This window comes from Petaurus breviceps, unplaced genomic scaffold (assembly GCF_028583685.1).
Source record: "Petaurus breviceps papuanus isolate PSGF00001 unplaced genomic scaffold, PetGlider_PUasm1.0 90849, whole genome shotgun sequence".
Lineage (NCBI taxonomy): Eukaryota > Metazoa > Chordata > Mammalia > Diprotodontia > Petauridae > Petaurus > Petaurus breviceps.
This window is the reverse complement of record NW_027187361.1, coordinates 12046881-12063888: the sequence shown is the minus strand read 5'-3', so window position 1 is coordinate 12063888 and position 17008 is coordinate 12046881. Positions and strand designations below refer to the sequence as shown.

General features: G+C 34.7%; 1 protein-coding gene across 2 annotated transcripts in view; it reads left to right on the top strand.

Annotated features, from left to right (window-relative positions):
• The window catches only part of CD99 (CD99 molecule (Xg blood group)), a 60097-nt gene extending 44120 nt beyond the window's left edge, over positions 1-15977 (top strand). Inside the window, exons 9-10 of one of the 2 annotated variants that reach the window (XM_069072880.1) lie at positions 9036-9092; positions 12558-15977. In XM_069072880.1, the coding sequence (XP_068928981.1) occupies positions 9036-9092; positions 12558-12583 (83 nt within the window). In that variant the 3' untranslated portion in view covers positions 12584-15977. Of the gene's footprint in view, positions 1-1801; positions 4740-9035; positions 9093-12557 lie in introns of those variants that run through there. The other variant, XM_069072881.1, reaches the window with a different exon arrangement.
• The last annotated feature ends 1031 nt before the right edge of the window (positions 15978-17008 follow it).

Genomic DNA, 17008 nt, shown 5'->3' with positions numbered 1-17008 from the left:
TGATTCTTAATCACCTGTGTGAATCTGGGCATGTCGGGCTCTCAACTTCAGTTTCCTCATCTATAAAATCAAGATAATAATATATTTATCTTTAAACTTCCAGGATTTTTGTGAAGATCAAATGAAGACATACTTACATATATATGTATATATCTATATTCACACAAACACACATACATATATACAATACATACATACACACATATATACATACAAACATAGTGTTTAAAAACTATAAAATGCTGTATAAATGCTAGATAATATAGTAATGTTAGAAATGACCGTTTTTAGGTGAAAAAAAAGAATTTAATTTAAAGTATTATCTGGATTTCATTTCTCATGAAATCTAATTCAGTCTTAACACAGGTAAAATAAAATATATGTATTATTCTTCTTACCTTAGGAACCTAATTTTATCTTAAACAGGAAGGAAAAATAACTGGTAATAGTAATAGTTAACGTTTGTATAGTGCTTTAAGGTTTGCAAAGCACTTTGCATGTACTGGGTGTGTCATTTATATTAGAATTAATTGGTATTAGTCTTTTCATTGTCCCTGTTATTGAGAGATGTTGATTTTAAGATGCCTAGAACTAGTAGCTACTTTAATGTTTGGGTTTTTGTTTTATACTGGGAAAAAAGAGAGATTTGTGTTCTACTTCTTGGAGAGAGAATGGTTATATTTACTTCCTATATGGCCTTTGGCAAGTCTTATTACTTCTTTGGGCCTCAGTTTCTTCATCTGAAAAATGAAGCCAATCGAATTAGATGACCTCTACATCTATGATCCTGCAGTTTCAGAATTGTCCCATATAGCCTGCCTTAGTCTCTGCTACCAATATGGTCACATAAATCTAGGGGGTGAATTGTTAGGGTTTATATTAAGATAACTCACAGAATATGAAGTTTTGTATTGATTTGTTAAATTTCTAATAAAGAAGTATAGCTCAGAAAAAAAAATCCAAATGGGAAGTAGTGTAATTTCTAACACGATGACAGCTGGCACATTATAAATGTGCAAAACTTTCCTCTGATTGCTTTTAAAAATTATTGCTTTGTGCTAATGTCTTAAAATGAATTTGGAAGATCAATACCTTGTGCAATTTTAATAGGGTTAGAGAAAATATGTTTTGAATGTTTAGTAATTAATATTTTTATACTTCCCTTTTGGTCTTTATTTGCTGTCTCTCTAATGACATCTGTGTAGCTGAAATCAACAATGTTTGCTTTTAGTGATTGATTGAGATTTCTCCTCTGTTTTGTGGCTGATTTTATACTGACAAGTCTTGACTTTTGCAAAGTGTTCAAGTTATTGTCACTTGGCATTTGTGTTGCTTTCCCACTGTCTGGAATGGCTTATTTTTGCTATTCACTGGTGACCTGACTGTCATCCATTGGTTTCCTTAGAAAGTTCCTTGCTAGCTGTAAAGCTGCTGGCTTTTTTTTTTTTTTTTTTTTTTTTTGACTTGGGTTTTTGGTTTTTTTTAAAAAGTTTCTTTTTTTTATTTTTTTTTTTCAATCAGATGTTTGCTTTTTTTTTTTTTTTTTTTGCTGTGTGCATGTGTGTGTTGGTTTTTACTAAAAAGCTTCTGATTCTTGCTATATATTTTCTAGCTATCTTTATGCCATTTAGGCTATAATCTGTGTATATATATATATTTTTTTTTCTCCTTTTTTAAAGCCCAAAATTACAACTTTTAAAGCTACGGGCTCTATTTCTGTTCAGTTGTGAAAAATTGAAAATCTTAGCAACCGTATCAGAAGTTTTGAATTTTTTTTTCTTTTTTTAACCTTCCATTTCAGATGAGATGAAGATCTAGGAATGAGGAAAGAACAACTGTCAAGTTATGACTACAAGATCAACCAGATATAATTATTTTGCCAATAAGACTCAGAGGCCTCTTCCCTTTCCATTATTTAGCCATGAAAATAAAGCCTCTCATCTAACAAAACCATTGCACAAAAGCATCGAAAGGACATTGCCTTTATACCCTGGTAGATTTCTTACATAATATTGCAGAAAGCCAGAATTCTCCTAAGAAATCTTTATATTTTTCTTCTCTTCAACTGATAGGGAGTCCAAAAGATCAAGAAGAGCCTAAGAATTTGGTCTTACCTCTGACTTTTTGTGAAATGAGGACAAAAGTCTACTTTCCATTATCTTTTAGTTTATAAATCATCCTGATTATTATTATTTTTTAAGCCAGTATACTCTGCATTTTATGGGGCCAAGATCCTGACTCCTAAAAAACATGGTGAAGTCCTCTTCACCTCCACCAAACCCACTATTGCCAATAAATTTGGCCACAGCAGCAGAAGACAGCTATCTCCTCCTCCTAGTGTCTTAGACATTAAAAAAAAATGATTGAAAGGATTGAATCTTTCATCCAGTTGTGAAGAACTTTCTTTTCAGTTCTTTCTACTTTAGTTGTTATCACTGTGAGTTTTAAAATGTTTTCTTAGACAGGATTTCTTCTTGAAGTAAATTTTACATCTGCAAACTTACCAGTTCTCTGAAGAGCATTTAATTTGTTTAGAAACAAATTTCACGACTTATAATGGTGATGTTTTTCAAAGGATTTAAGTCGTATTGCACTTAATATCTTAAACCTTTCTTTCCAGATCTTCCCTTGATGTCTTTCTTTCTTTAGTGACATCTGATTATATTTCTCTTAGCATCCTTTTAAAATGATCACTATTCTTGGTTTCTCCTCTATTCCTTAAATTCTTCCAAATTAGCAAACAAAATGATGCCATAGAATGAATTACTTTTTCCAAGGATCATGAAGGTCATCTGTCTTATTTTTATTCTCTTCAAAGTCAAGTGTAATTATCTTTCCTGGTGAGATGAAGGTGCCCTTGAAGTTGTATATCCTTTGATAGTGATGTGACCTGAGACATATCTTGTTATGATGAAGGCTGATGTAAAATAGGGAGGGTGTCATTTTAATGTAGATTTTAACCCTTTTGCAGTATAATTTTGTGAGCAACAGTTACCTGAATAGAATTCTGTCTATTCCTTTTTTTTCATCTTTGCACTATAGAAACATTTTAGTGATATGCCTGGTAGACTTCTCATTTATGATCAAACCAAATCGTTAGCAGGAATTTGAATTTCTTTCCAAATATCCTAAGTTAGTGTTTCTCAAAATGTGATGTGCTGGTTGACATTTATCCTTACCGGGTAAATCAAAAGCAAATCCAAAATACAAGTTATGCAAAAAAAAAATTTCAAGTGATTATGATACTTCATATTCAAACCTCTATTAAAACAACTCAGCACTTGAAAAAGATTGTGACTTCTAATCATTTATATTTTTTGGTTATTGCGTGGAAAGGTGGATCAGGTTGGGCTAGTCGGTGCCATCATCATGTTTGGTGCCAGTACAGGTCTTGAATCAGATCTTACAGTATGATGACTTCACATGTTAGATTTGTTGGCCATTTTTGAGGTTTACACAGTCTTTAGCAGCTTCAAATCATGTCTGATAACAGTTCAGCCAAAGTACTTTGTAAACTTAAAGGCACTATGTAAATGCTAGGCACTATTTTTAAAAATACTCATATACTTCCAGAATTAGTTCTCTTTGTTTTCTAACACATTCTAATTTCAAATCTCTTTTAGTAACAGTATTCTCTCTGTACCCTGGTCACTTCAAATGAGCAGTATTAAAATACTCTATATTTTCCTAAAGTTATAATTCATGAATCTTACTGTTTTTAACTAAATTCTATTTGCTATAGATACATCTTTTTTGATAAGGATAGATAGTAGAAATCATAAGTGTAAAATTTCTTTGCCTGATGATTTATAGATGAAAATTGAGGTTAATAACTTTTGCTTAAGTATAAATGAGTTCTCTGTGATGTGGCTTTATAATAGGCCAGTTAGTTTCATCTTGGGTGCAAGCTACATGCTTATGTTTGAATAAAGGTTAATTCCTTCACATATGAGCTATGTTGCCAACATTTGCAAAGGTTTAGAAATCTATTTCCTGTTTATATGCCCTGTAGTTTTATGCCTTTTGAAAAACTGCTAACCACCCAGGCCAACAAAAGAAATTACTTCCTGCACTTTTTTCTTTTTCTTTTTTTTTTACAAATCTATTTGAGGTTTGCATATGTGCATGTAATTTTTCTATTGGAACTTAGTAACAGTTAGCATTGAAGTCATTCAGTGCCTGTGAGCACACAGAGTTGCACTTAATGAATGGTTCACCTCTTTGAACATTATTTTGGCCCTCTTTAAAATTAAGGGGTTAGGGGCAGGTAGGTGGCACAGTGAATAGAGCACCGGCCCTGGAGTCAGGAGGACCTGAGTTCAAATCTGGCCTCAGACACTTAACACAAAAACTAGCCATGTGACCTTGGGCAAGTCACTTAACCCCAATTGCCCTCTGAAAAGCAAAACAAAAAAAAATTAAGGGGTTAGATTAGATGACCCCTAAAATCTGTCTTCCAGTTCTACATCCATGATCCCACGAATTATCTTTGTATTTTATTTGATGTGCATTGATGCTCCATGAATGTTTAATCTTGTGAAAGAGGGATTTCTAAAGTATTTTAACCACTAAATGTTTAATTCTACTAGTTTATAATCAATTGAAATTTTCTTTTAAATAATTTTGTTACTGACAGTGAATTTGTTAAACTTTTTTCTTCTATAGCTAATAAAAAGTTTGACTTGTATTTTCATTTAACGAATTAGCAATGAAATAAAGATTTTACATTGTCTTCCATATTTTGAGTACTGTTGAACTGTAATATAAATTGGAGATTAGGTTATTCTGGATGCATGTAGTATAATGGTTTCCAATGTGTGTTTTTCCACAAACCCCTTTCACCTTTCCCCTCCCTCACAAAAATGTGTTGTGAAACCCCAGGGTAACTTAAATTACTACTCATAACATTCTTTACAACTTACTGCTTAAGGTTCCATTAAAGAATCTTTAACATTTGGACCATTTAACCCTTGGACCACTGGAAAATTCCCAAGTAATTTGCCAACCACTAAGTGGGAATCAAAAACTAGTATGTACCTTTTGATGCCATCACCCTAATTTTTGATCATCACATGCTTCAAACTTCAGTGGATTTTTGAGCTTATTGATACGAATGATTAACACACACACACATACACACACATACACTTCAACTTATTTACACTGTCTTATCTTGTGGCATGTTTGTACATTTCTTCCCATAAATCCTCTCTATAACATATATATATACTTATGAGTCTGGAGACCTCTCTCTAAGTTTTGGGTGCCACTGAAACCTTCACAATAGACTTCTTTTATCCCTCATTTACTGTATAGATCTGCCCACCTCCTTGTTTGATAACATTTATTGATTATATCCCTTTTTGCCACCTTGTGAGTAGAGTTATTGTGAATAACATGTTCAATGTTCATTTCCCCTTTCCCATTCAAATCGTCTTCACTTTTGATTCTTCTGAGAATGGGGAGATGGCATAGTGGATAGAATGTGAGAGCCAGAGTTAGGAATATCTCATTCAGATATGGTCTCAGATATTTACTAGCACTGTCATCCTATGAAGGTCTGCCTCAGTTTCCTCATGTGTAAAATGGAAATGATACTAGTTCTTACCTCCTAGAATTGTCATGAGGATCAAATGAAAGAATATTTGTAAAGCATTTTGCAAACCTTAAAGCATTATATTAATGTTAACTATCAGCATCATCATTCTAGGGTTCCATGGTTTCTAGGAATGAGGAGAATTATGGTATTAAATATGTACTTTTATGTCAGGGAGGAACTTAAGATAATTAAAAACGTTTTACAATTTGTCAGATGTAGCTTAGTCTGCTCTCTAGCATAGAAGAACTTCAAGAGTTTTATTGGAAGTGTTTTTAGTTCACTTTCTTGACCTCTCTCTCCAAATTCTCTATTTAATTTGTAAGACTTGATATCTTCAAATATATCATTAGAAGGAAAATCTCCATATTTCTCTTCTTTCACCTCTACATTTTCCATTTCTTTTTCAGCCCTTCACACATTTAAATGTATTGAGTACTACAGACTTTTTAAAAATTCATTTTAGGGTGGTACAGTAGATAGAGCACTGGCCCTGGAGTCAGGAGGACATGAGTTCAAATTCAGCCTCAGATACATAATACTTACTAGCTGTGTGACCTTGGGCAAGTCCCTTAACCACAATTGCTTCAACCCCCAAAAAATTCATTTTAGGGACACATGGTACATATTTATAAAAGGTAGTGAGGAGTGCATCAGATTTAGTCAGGAGACCTGAATTCAAATCCCAGCTCTAACAATTACTAGGCTGTTAATGAAAGACAAAGCATTTAACTCCTCTGAGTTTCTTTCTTGATCTGTAAAATGGGAGATAATGCTTAATGCAATGAACTTAAGACAATTTTTAGAAGGAAAGTACCTAGTAAACATTAAACCACTGTATAAGGGAACATTATTACTTTATTATCTTCAGTGGCAGGAGTTTGACTTTATAATGGCTGATACTCAACGTTTAATCCTCATGAATTTTCTTAGGAATTTCAGAGGTGTGTGTGTGTGTGATATGCATGCCTATGTGTGTGCAAGTGTGTGGATATATATATGTACACATACACACAGAATTTGTAGGACTTTGGATCTTAGTTTAGCCCTCTGTGAAATGAAGGGGTTGGATTACATGACCACTAAAATCTTTCTTCCTTGGGGCGGCCAGGTAGCACAGCGAGTAAGAGCACCAGCTCCAGTGTGGAGAAGACCTGGAGATTGAATCCCGGGCTCAGACACTTAGCACCCACCCAGAAACACCTGGCCGTGTAACCTTGAGCAAGTTACTTAACCCCAATTGCTTAGGGGCAGCCAGGTGGCTCAGCGAGTAAGAGTGCCAGCTCCAGTGTCGGGATGACCTGGATCAAATCCGGGCTCAGATACTCAGCACCACACCCAGAAATAATAACTGGCCGTGTAACCTTGAGCAAGTTACTTAACCCCGATTGCTTTAAAAAAAAAACTTTCTTCCAGCTCTAAGTCTATGATTCTTTAATGAATTATCTCTGCATTTTAGCTGAGTTGTATTAATGCACTGTGAATCTTTAATCTTGTGTCAGAGGAATTAATAAATTATTTTAACCATTAAATATTTAGTTCTACTGGTTTATAATCGAAATTTTCTCAGAAACAGTGTCAAATTATTGACTTAATATATGTATGTATATACATTTCCCTATGGCTTCACAGTTTTTGAAAATTTTCTCTTTTGGGTCAGCAAGGTGGTGCAGTGAATAGAGCACTGGCCCTGGAGTCAAGAGGACATGGGTTCAAATCCAGCCTTAGACGCTTGACACCTTTACTTGCTGTGTGACCTTGAGCAAGTCACTTAACCCCAATTGCCTTCCCTTCCCCCCTCAGGAAAAAAAAAAAGAGAGAAAGAAAATTGTCTAAGTGTAAAACAAGTAGGTTTGGGGCCCTTTTCTCTATGCATCTTAACTGTCTTATGTTTTTGATTTAACAAAACTCCTGGGGAAAAGGGATATATCCCTATGTTTTCCCACCAGAACAACTCTATTTGAAGGTGGGGATAGGCTTGAAGCAGGAAGAAAAGAAGACCAGAACTAATTTCCCAGGCCCCATTCCCATGGATAACAGGAATGTTCCCCTCCTGAATTTTCAACCGATTTTCATCTGGTAATGCCTAGAACATAGGTGGTGAACACAATCTGGACTTGTGATTGGGTAGCTATTTTAGGTGCTTATATGAATAAAAATATATCAAGATAGGTTCCTTCGTAAAATTAATATAATCTTTTTGTAAAAAAGAATTCTGTACATGTAAAATACAATATGGACAAGGACCCGGACTGATCTTATGATTTCATTGATATGAGCATCTCCCAAGTGAGAACTCCACAAAAGCAGGTTGGTACTTTCTCTGAAATTATAGACTTGCCTGGGGATTTTGAGAGGTTAGGTGACCTGTCTAGGGTCACACAACCAGTACGTATCTTCTTCCTAGTGTCAAACTCTGGTCTGATCAGCAGCTTCTAACTGCCCCCAAGAAAGCCAACACATAGCCAAGCACTTTCCCACACCCCTGTTCAGGGAACACATGACCAAGCTATCCCAAGGACATGTCTGTAACCTTTTTTCTGCAGCTCTTCAACACTCCTCTTTTGCAGCTCAACTGTTCTGTGTATCCAGACTCTCCACCGTCCTGCTTTTTTTCTGTGACTGCCTTGTAAGAACTCCCTTCTCCCACTCCTCCCAGGGCCTCCTTACCTGAATAAGGCATTGTGTTGTCCCAAATTGCAATTCCTCAACCCTGATGAAATGCTCACCTTTGTTTGCTGATCGCCTAGTTGGTCTGAGTTTTTCCAGGTTGACGTTGGCTCCAAAGCCCTGTCTTTCCACTATGTCATGCTGCCGTCATGATGTAACATTAATTCAGATGATACTGCTTAAGCATTTGCTGTAATTCAGTCAGGGACTAGACTGAAGTTTCTATTTGAGCCATTAAAATAATCTACAGGTCGAATTACAGGCATATAACTAATTTAACTCATAGATAGCATTGTCTTTTGCATATAATCGATGCTTGTTTTCTGTGTATTTCACATTATTCTTATCTTTTAGTGTGAATCCAGAGACCTTCAAATGGCAAAATCATCTTGCTTCTCTTGGCCCCCCTTATGTATACTTGGAAACAATGACTGCATGTGTGTGTGTGTGTGTGTGTGTGTGTGTGTACACACATATAGAGAGAGAGATACATACACATACATATATATACATGGATACACACATGTGTGTGTATTAAAGACTCTTTATGAATCCTGTCTGTTGTCCCTGCCACATGGTTTCAATTGCTGATATACATTCAGAACAGTTTTATCTGTGGGAAAAGAAATTAAACTTCATTTAATCAAAAATGACTTAAAATAAATTCACAAATAACAAAAACAAATATTTTCTATTTGCACCAAAACAAATGTTGAGAGAGAGTTTTGAGACTAGTTTGACTGACTGCCCCATATGTTCATTCTTTCAGAAGATCCAGAGAATGTTAATATGGATAGTCATCATGGAGCCAACACAGAACCACCTGGTAAGAGAAGAGATAAATTTGGAGCATATGTTGAGTATTCTGTAACCTTTTATTTTTATTATTTTTATTTTTTGCCTTTTTGGAGGGCAATTGGGGTTAAGTAACTTGCCCAAGGTTACACGACTAGTATTTTTGTGTGGGTGTTAAGCGTCTCAGGCCGGGAACCAAACTCGGGTCCTCCCGACTCCAGGGCCGGCGCTTTACTCACTGAGCCACCTAGCCGCCCCAACCTTTTATTTTTTAAGGCTCACCATATGGAAAATTACGTATATTTTTAATCTCCTGTTAAAAAATAGTTTCATTGTAAATCTTTCTACTCTCCTTTTTTATCATTCCTATGCTTTTGTGTTATTTAAAGCAATTCTACTATATCTCATGCCATTACTAGATTGTAAACTCCTCGAACTTAGGGAGTATCATTTTTAATATTTGTACTCTCTGAAATTCTCACATTACTTTGCAGGTAGGAATCTTTGGAGTTTAGAGAAGTAAAGGGATCTTAGAAGCCTTATAGTATCATCCTCTCTTTTTATAGATGAGAAAAGTAAGGTCAAGTAAAGTAATTCTCTCAAGGTCAAACAAATGTTAACAGAGCTGAAATTTAAAGCAGTTCCTTTTATGCCTAAGTAATTGCTTTTCTACTACTCGAGACTACCAGCTCATGTCAATGAACATTTATTGAATTCAGGTCTTCTGTGTAATTTAATTTAAAAAATAATCCTGGAAAAGATAATTTACCAAATGTACTGACTGCTCCTCTAAAATGCATCCTATTTACTATTTTCTTGTAAAGATATCCATTAATCAAGTAATAAAATCAATAAGTATTATTAAATTCCTTCTGTGTGGTAGGTACTGGACTGAGTGTTGGGAATACAAGTGCAAAGGATGAAATAGTCTCTAAGATTGCAAGGATTTGATATTCTCAAGTCTTTATTTTTGCCTTTTCTTTTTAAAATTTTCTTTTAAATTTATGAAATAAAGCAAGCATTTCCATAACACAGTAGAATAAAAAAGATGATTGCCCATGAAACTGCAAATCTATTAAGTGCAACTTGCTATTCCTTTTAAAGTTATCATATAAATTTCTTTTTTCCCCTTTTCTCCCCTATCCTAGAGATAGCTACCATTAGACACACATATGTATAAAAATCATGCCATACATACTTTGATGTATCAGTTCTTTCTCTGGATGCATATAATGTCTTCCTTTCCAAGGTCCTTTGTAGTTAGTTTGCATATTGATAATAGTCAAAATGACTTAGTCACTCAAAGTTTTTCTTAAAACAATATTGCTGTCACTGTATACAACATTCTCACTCTTCATTTTTTCATGCAAATTTGTCTATATTTTTTTATATCATTGAGCTCATCATTTTTTTTAAAGCAATCGGGGTTAAGTAACTTGCTCAAGGTTACACGGCCTGTTATTTCTGGGTGTGGTGCTGAGTATCTGAGCCCGGGATTCGATCCCCAGGTCATCCCGACACTGGAGCCGGTGCTCTTACTCGCTGTGTTACCTGGATGCCCTGAGCTCATCATTTTTTATAGCACAGTAGTATTCCATCACAATCATACACCACAACCTGTTCAGCCATTCTCCAAATGATGGGTCTCCCCACAATGTCCAGTTCTTTGCCACTATAAAGAGGGCTTCTATAAATATTTTAGAACATATAAATTCTTTTTGGAACATATACTTTCTTTTCCTCTTTTCCTAATCATCTTTGGAAATAGTCCTATTAGTTATATTGCTGAGTCAAAAGGTATAGGCATGTTAATAACTCTTTGGGCATAATTCTAGGTTGCTCTCCAAAATGGTTGGATCAGCTCAGAGATCCACCAACAGTGGAAGACTGTTGTAGTTTCACTGTTTTTTTTATATGAAACACTAAAGTATCTCTGTCTACCTTAATCTTCTTAGTATAATTGTGCATAAAGATTCCTTTTCATGTTTACAATTTTTGCATCATTAAAAATATGGACAGGCCACTTAAGTATTCATGCTACTTTTCCCTGACAAAAACATTCTATAATAAAGAAAAATTAATGACTATGCCCTTAGCATATATATTTTCAAGCTTTTGAAATTGAATGATTTGCACAAAATAGGTCTAATATACAAAATGTTAAGTAAATATCATCAGGATGTATACTTCTCAAGACTCATCTCAAATTATACAAACTATCTTTCCTGGACTCCCCCAATACTAATGCCTTCCCTTTGAGATTATTTCTAATTTACCTAAGTAATTACCTTATGAGTCACTTTTTAATTTTACTTCTGCTACCTTTTATAACAATCTTTTATAAATTCTTTTAAAGCCCTGAATATTTTCCTCCTTAAGTAGGTCCCATTATCTTTTTTGTTAATGATCTGCAGTAGATAGAGTGCCAGGCCTGGAATCAGGGAAGACATCTTCCCAGGTTCATATCTATCTTCATATACTTATTAGCTGTGTGACCTTGGGCAAGTCACTTCACCCTGTTTGCCTCAGTTTCCTCATCTGTAAAATGAGCTGGAGAAGGAAATGGCAAACCACTCCAGTGTCTTTGCCAAGAAAATCACAAATGAGCTCACAAAGAGTTGGACATAACTGCAAAATGAGTAAACAACAAAATAGTTTCTATATATGGTTTTTGGCACACAGAGGGTTTTCTTCACTCCACGTTTGCATTTTTACTTTGAGCTATAAGGAAATAATACTATACCTTAGCTCCTTTGTTGGGTACTCATTTTGCAGTTATGTCCAACTCTTTGTGAGCTCGAGACGGATATTTCACTCCACTCCCCTACGTCCTCCTTCTTACTTTCTCTCTCTTTCTCTGTCTCTCTCTCTCTCTCTCTCTCTCTCTCTCTCTCTCTCTCTCTCTCTCCCTCTCTCTCCCTCTCCTTATATGTATATATAAATAGTGGGATGTAGAGACCAGACTTGATAATCTTCAAGCTCTAATCAGCTTGAAGATTGATCAGCTCTAATATTCTATTCTATTGTAAGGGAAATTCACTGCATTATTTTAAATTTTTATTTCCAACTTTGGTTGAATATAGTGTAACAGCAATAGCTCAAGATGTAATTCAATTACATGTCTGAAAATTTAAGCTTTTGAGAACTGAAAAAATGTTTTTTTAGTTGCTTACTGTTACTTATTCAAGAAAACAACACAAAAATTGAGATTGTTTAATATTTCACTTTTATCTCCAGTGCCTAAGATCTTTGCTTCTTGATTGATTCACTATGCTTCTGTTTCATTCTACACTAGATCTGTGACTTCTTATGTCGACATTAACCACACTTGTCTTTGACCTATTGATTTTCATTTTGTGCTTTTGCCAATTTTGTTCATCAACGAAGGTCTTTCAGTTTTTAAAGAAAGCTTTAAAAAATGAATATAGTAAAGATGTTGTTGGTATTGTGTGTTTTGGGAGATACCAATAAAAATATTTGTCTTTTCCTTTTTTAGTGCAACGAACACTTATACAGAAATAGTCTTACTCTGAGTGAGAAAACGAAGATGAATACAACTGGATTAGACGGCTTACCTGCCTGAAACAACATCTTAGAGGGGCAGGGGTTACTAAACTGCATGAAAATTAATTCCACTGGGTTGTTTGTGAATATGGCATTTAAAAACCACTTGGAAAGTGGTTTGTCTTGTACAACATGTGATTAATTCGCCATCATTTAAAAGTCTGCATTTTAAGAGCAAGGAAAAATTCTTCAAAGTGAAATTGAACTCTTTATCCAATATAGTGACCTTTATTACATGTAAATACATTAGGTTTTTTTTAATGGGTTTCACCTCTCCATGAAAAAATAAGGAAATCAGAAAATGGTTACCTTCTATCCATTACCATACATTCATGATGATTTTAAAATTACAGCAATTAAACATATTAGTAAATAAGGAACTTAGTGATCAATTTGTGAGATACATCTCTTAAGACATTCCTTCAGAATTAATTTTCTTAAATCTTTTGCCATCAGAATAATACCTAAGTAAGGAAAGCATGCCATTTTGTTTGAATTACCTATAGTTTGGTAACTTTGAAGATGGATTTAGAACAATTACAGTTCGTATACTGAACGTCACCTTTTTTTGGTTTTTGAAAGAAATAAGGATCTTAACGAGTCCATGAGCTCCCATGAGTTCAATTCTCTCGAAGTGGATGATTTCCAGATGTTCGTAGCTAGTCCTTGTCCTCAATCCCACATTCACCGATTGCCTTTTGGACATCTTAAACCAAATGTCCCATAAACGTTTCTAATTAAATATGTCCAAAACAGAACTCATTATCTTTCCCAAAAAAGTCTCCCCTTTCCAAATTTCCCTTATTACTGTTGAAGGTACTACCATCCTACCCATCAGCCAGGCTTGCAGTTTCTCTGATGTTCCATATAGCTTTCTGCCCTATAGCTTTTCACATGTAATGAAACTGTTGCCTTTTTTTCCATTTCACATTTATATTCTCCTCACTCACATAGCCACCATTCTAATTCAGGCTTCCATCATCTCTCACTTAGACTATTGGGATAGCCTTCTCACTCCTCTCTCTGTCTTGTGTCTCCTTATTTTAATCCATGGTCTACTCAGCTGCCAAAGTGATTTTCCTAAGAAGTAGGTCTGACCATCTCTTCCTCTCTCTGTGTCTCTGTCTCTTTGTCTCTCTCACTCACTAAATTCTAGTGGCTCCCTATTACCTTCAGAATCAAATACAAAATGCTAATTTCCATTTAAATCTCTTGATAAACTGTTCCCTTCATATCCTTTACTCTCCTCCAATCACTCTGCGATCTATCTATGTTGTACAACATTATTGTTCCTTATACACAACACTCCATCTCCCACCTCTTTGTCTTTGAACTACCTGCCCCCCCGCCCCATGCACGGAATGCCCACTTTCTTCAACCTTAGAATTTTGTGAGTTTTTTTTTTTTTTGCTTTCTTCAAGACTAAACTCAAATTCTACCCTCTGCAGGAGGGCTTTCCTGGTTCTCTCCTCCACCCCCTTCCTCCCACATATCTTTTACATACTTAGTTATTTAGATCTTGTGTCCCCATTAAAATATCCTTGAGTGCAGGGACTGATTTTTTTAAGCTTTCTTTGTATCCTTAGTGCTTAAGTTTATTTTCCCCCTTCTCTCTATTCCTTTCATCGCCCTCTTTCTTTTTCTTTATTCCCTAAATGTAATTGGGCCAGATCATAAGAATACAATGCTGTCTAGGTTTATAATTATTATAAAGTGTTTCCTAGATACAATTGTTAAGAAGTTTGATGAATTCATGCAGTTTTCCAAAATGAGTTAATCATTCTATGTGAATGGTTGGGTATTGGATGAAATTGTTTATATATATGCTTTTGTCATATTGTAACTCCCTTTAAAATTTTCTAACAGTATGGGATAAATTGAACTTTTCAGTTTTTACCCCCTTGCTAAACATAAACCCATGAACATTAAAATGCAGCAATCTAGGATTATTCATGGAGAACACAGCTTTATATATATTTTTGAGGATAATTGACGGACAGTTTCAGAGGATTTTAAGGTCTATTTTTTTTAATTGCCAAGGTCAATAAACTTTTCTACGTTTGGTAAAAAATTAGGATTTTTCAGTGTATTATTGCTATTTTCACTATATTCCTGGTAAGGTTCACATAATGGGAAGTTCTTACAACGCCATCCAGATGAAGTATGATTCCAGTGTGTCACCCTTAATATAACCACTGGTAGTTATGTTATTTATGCTATCATGTCAGATACCACCAATAAAATTCACATTCATCCTCCTCATGTGAATGTATATATTACAATCAGACTGATAAGTAGTGATATTGTTGTTTGTTTCACTTCAGTCACATTTGATTCTTCGTGACCCCATTTGGGGTTTACTTGGCAAAGATACTGAAGTAGTTTGCCATTTCCTTCTCTAGTTCATTTTACAGTTGAGGAAACAGGTGAACAGAGTTCAGTGACTTGCCCAGGGTCACACAGCTAGTCAGTGTCTGAGGCAGAATTTGAAATGAGGAGGATGAGTTTTCCTGACTCCAAGCCCAATGCTCTACCTACTGTGCCACCTAGAAACTACTAGTAATATGACTTAGTAGAAAGACCATTGGATGTAGAGTCAGAAGGCATGTTTCTTGACTTTGCTACTCCCTAGTTACGTAATATTGGATAAATCAGTTAACCTTATGAGATGATTGTGAGCTAGGTGATGGGTGAATTTCCTTTTGGTTTTAAATCTTAGGAATTATTTTAATTTAAAATCATCTCTTGTTAGCATGAGGATAGCCAGTTGGATACATATAGGTTGATCTTGGTTCTAGATCCATCCCATTCCTTATTCCAGTTGGATTCATAAACTTCTATTACTAGGTCACTTGCTATCTTTGGCTTTTTTACAAGGATGCTTGCCTATGACCAAGACCTGACTAGTATCATCACCCACACACTTCTACAAGGCCTGGTTTTGAGTAATTGCTACTAAATGGGGTGGTTGAAGGAAGTTCCTTTACAAGGCATTCATGAGGAGAATTATTCTAGAGTGTGTTTTTTGCATTTGAATTATTCCTCCCACATTCTATACAACTTCATAATTTTTGAATGTGGAAAATAAATGAAACCATTTATTATTTAGTGTTATCAGGAACTTGTTGCCATCAACCTCATTGAAATTCAGTGTCCTAACATCAAGTAACATCCTCTGCGTCAGTTTGCCTTAACATTTAGCTAACAAAAATGTTACCTATCTATGGCTGAGTGAAGCCAAACAAATAAAATTTTTGAAAGGCTTTGATTTAAATTGCATCTTTTCCCAGTTGTGAATCTGTCATATCTATGCATTATTTTGTTTTTTAATAAAAACATTCATAAAATTCTATTTGGTGAATATGTGGGTATCATTGATTTGTTTCATAATCAGCATTTTTATGATACTTATAAATTTCCTTTTCATTTAAGCAAAAGTAGAGAGAACTGAGCTATTGAATCATTACTAACAAATTAGAATTTTGGGAAGGAGGAAATGTCTCAAGTTAGGGAACTTATACAAACACCAATAGTTCACCCTTACCTTTGGAAAATATTTCACATTAAATTGTTCTTTTGACAGAAGCCTCTGGAGAAAGCTACATAGTTCATTCTACAAGGTTGTTCTCTTCGGAATTAAGTTTTTGAAGTGCCAATATGGTGATTGTTTGGGTTATTCAATTTTTTCAATAATTATGAAAATATTTACTATTTTACTTTGAAAGTTCTATGCACATAAAGTGATATGTAAATTTTTTTAAACGCTGCAGTATTCCTGTTCAGCTTTTAACTAGAAACATATTGGCATATTTAACAATTTAGAATAGTTTTATATTGGTATGCAAATTAACAGGGACAAAATAAAATACATTTGCTGACTGATAAACCTAAAAATGTTTTACATTAATAAAAAACTTATAATATGTAATATGTATTCCCTTTTCTACAAATCATTTACCTCACATGATTTAATACTGAGTTCACAAGATTTTGACACACTCTTCAATTCTTCATCATGAAGTTGGTGTAGTAAAAGTCTTATTAAAACTGTAGGTCCCAACCCCATGTGAGGTTGTTTAACTGAATGTGGGGGCCACAAGAGATTTGGCAACAGTAAAAGGTTTCTGAACATGTAATGAGCAAAATTAATTCAAAATCAAACATGTAATGAATCTTAGGTGTTTCTGGCAGCACTCGACCATGTTGCATAGCATGATTTCACTGCAGCCTTTGTTCTCAACACAATATTTTTACTTTGTGCTGCACATGCCATCATGCTATATGATGCCAACAAACACTTCCAGGAATACCTCAACTCAGAGTTGAGACTATTGTATGTTATGAATTGCAGTGTTTTTACTGAACGTACAAAGCTTTCTGTTC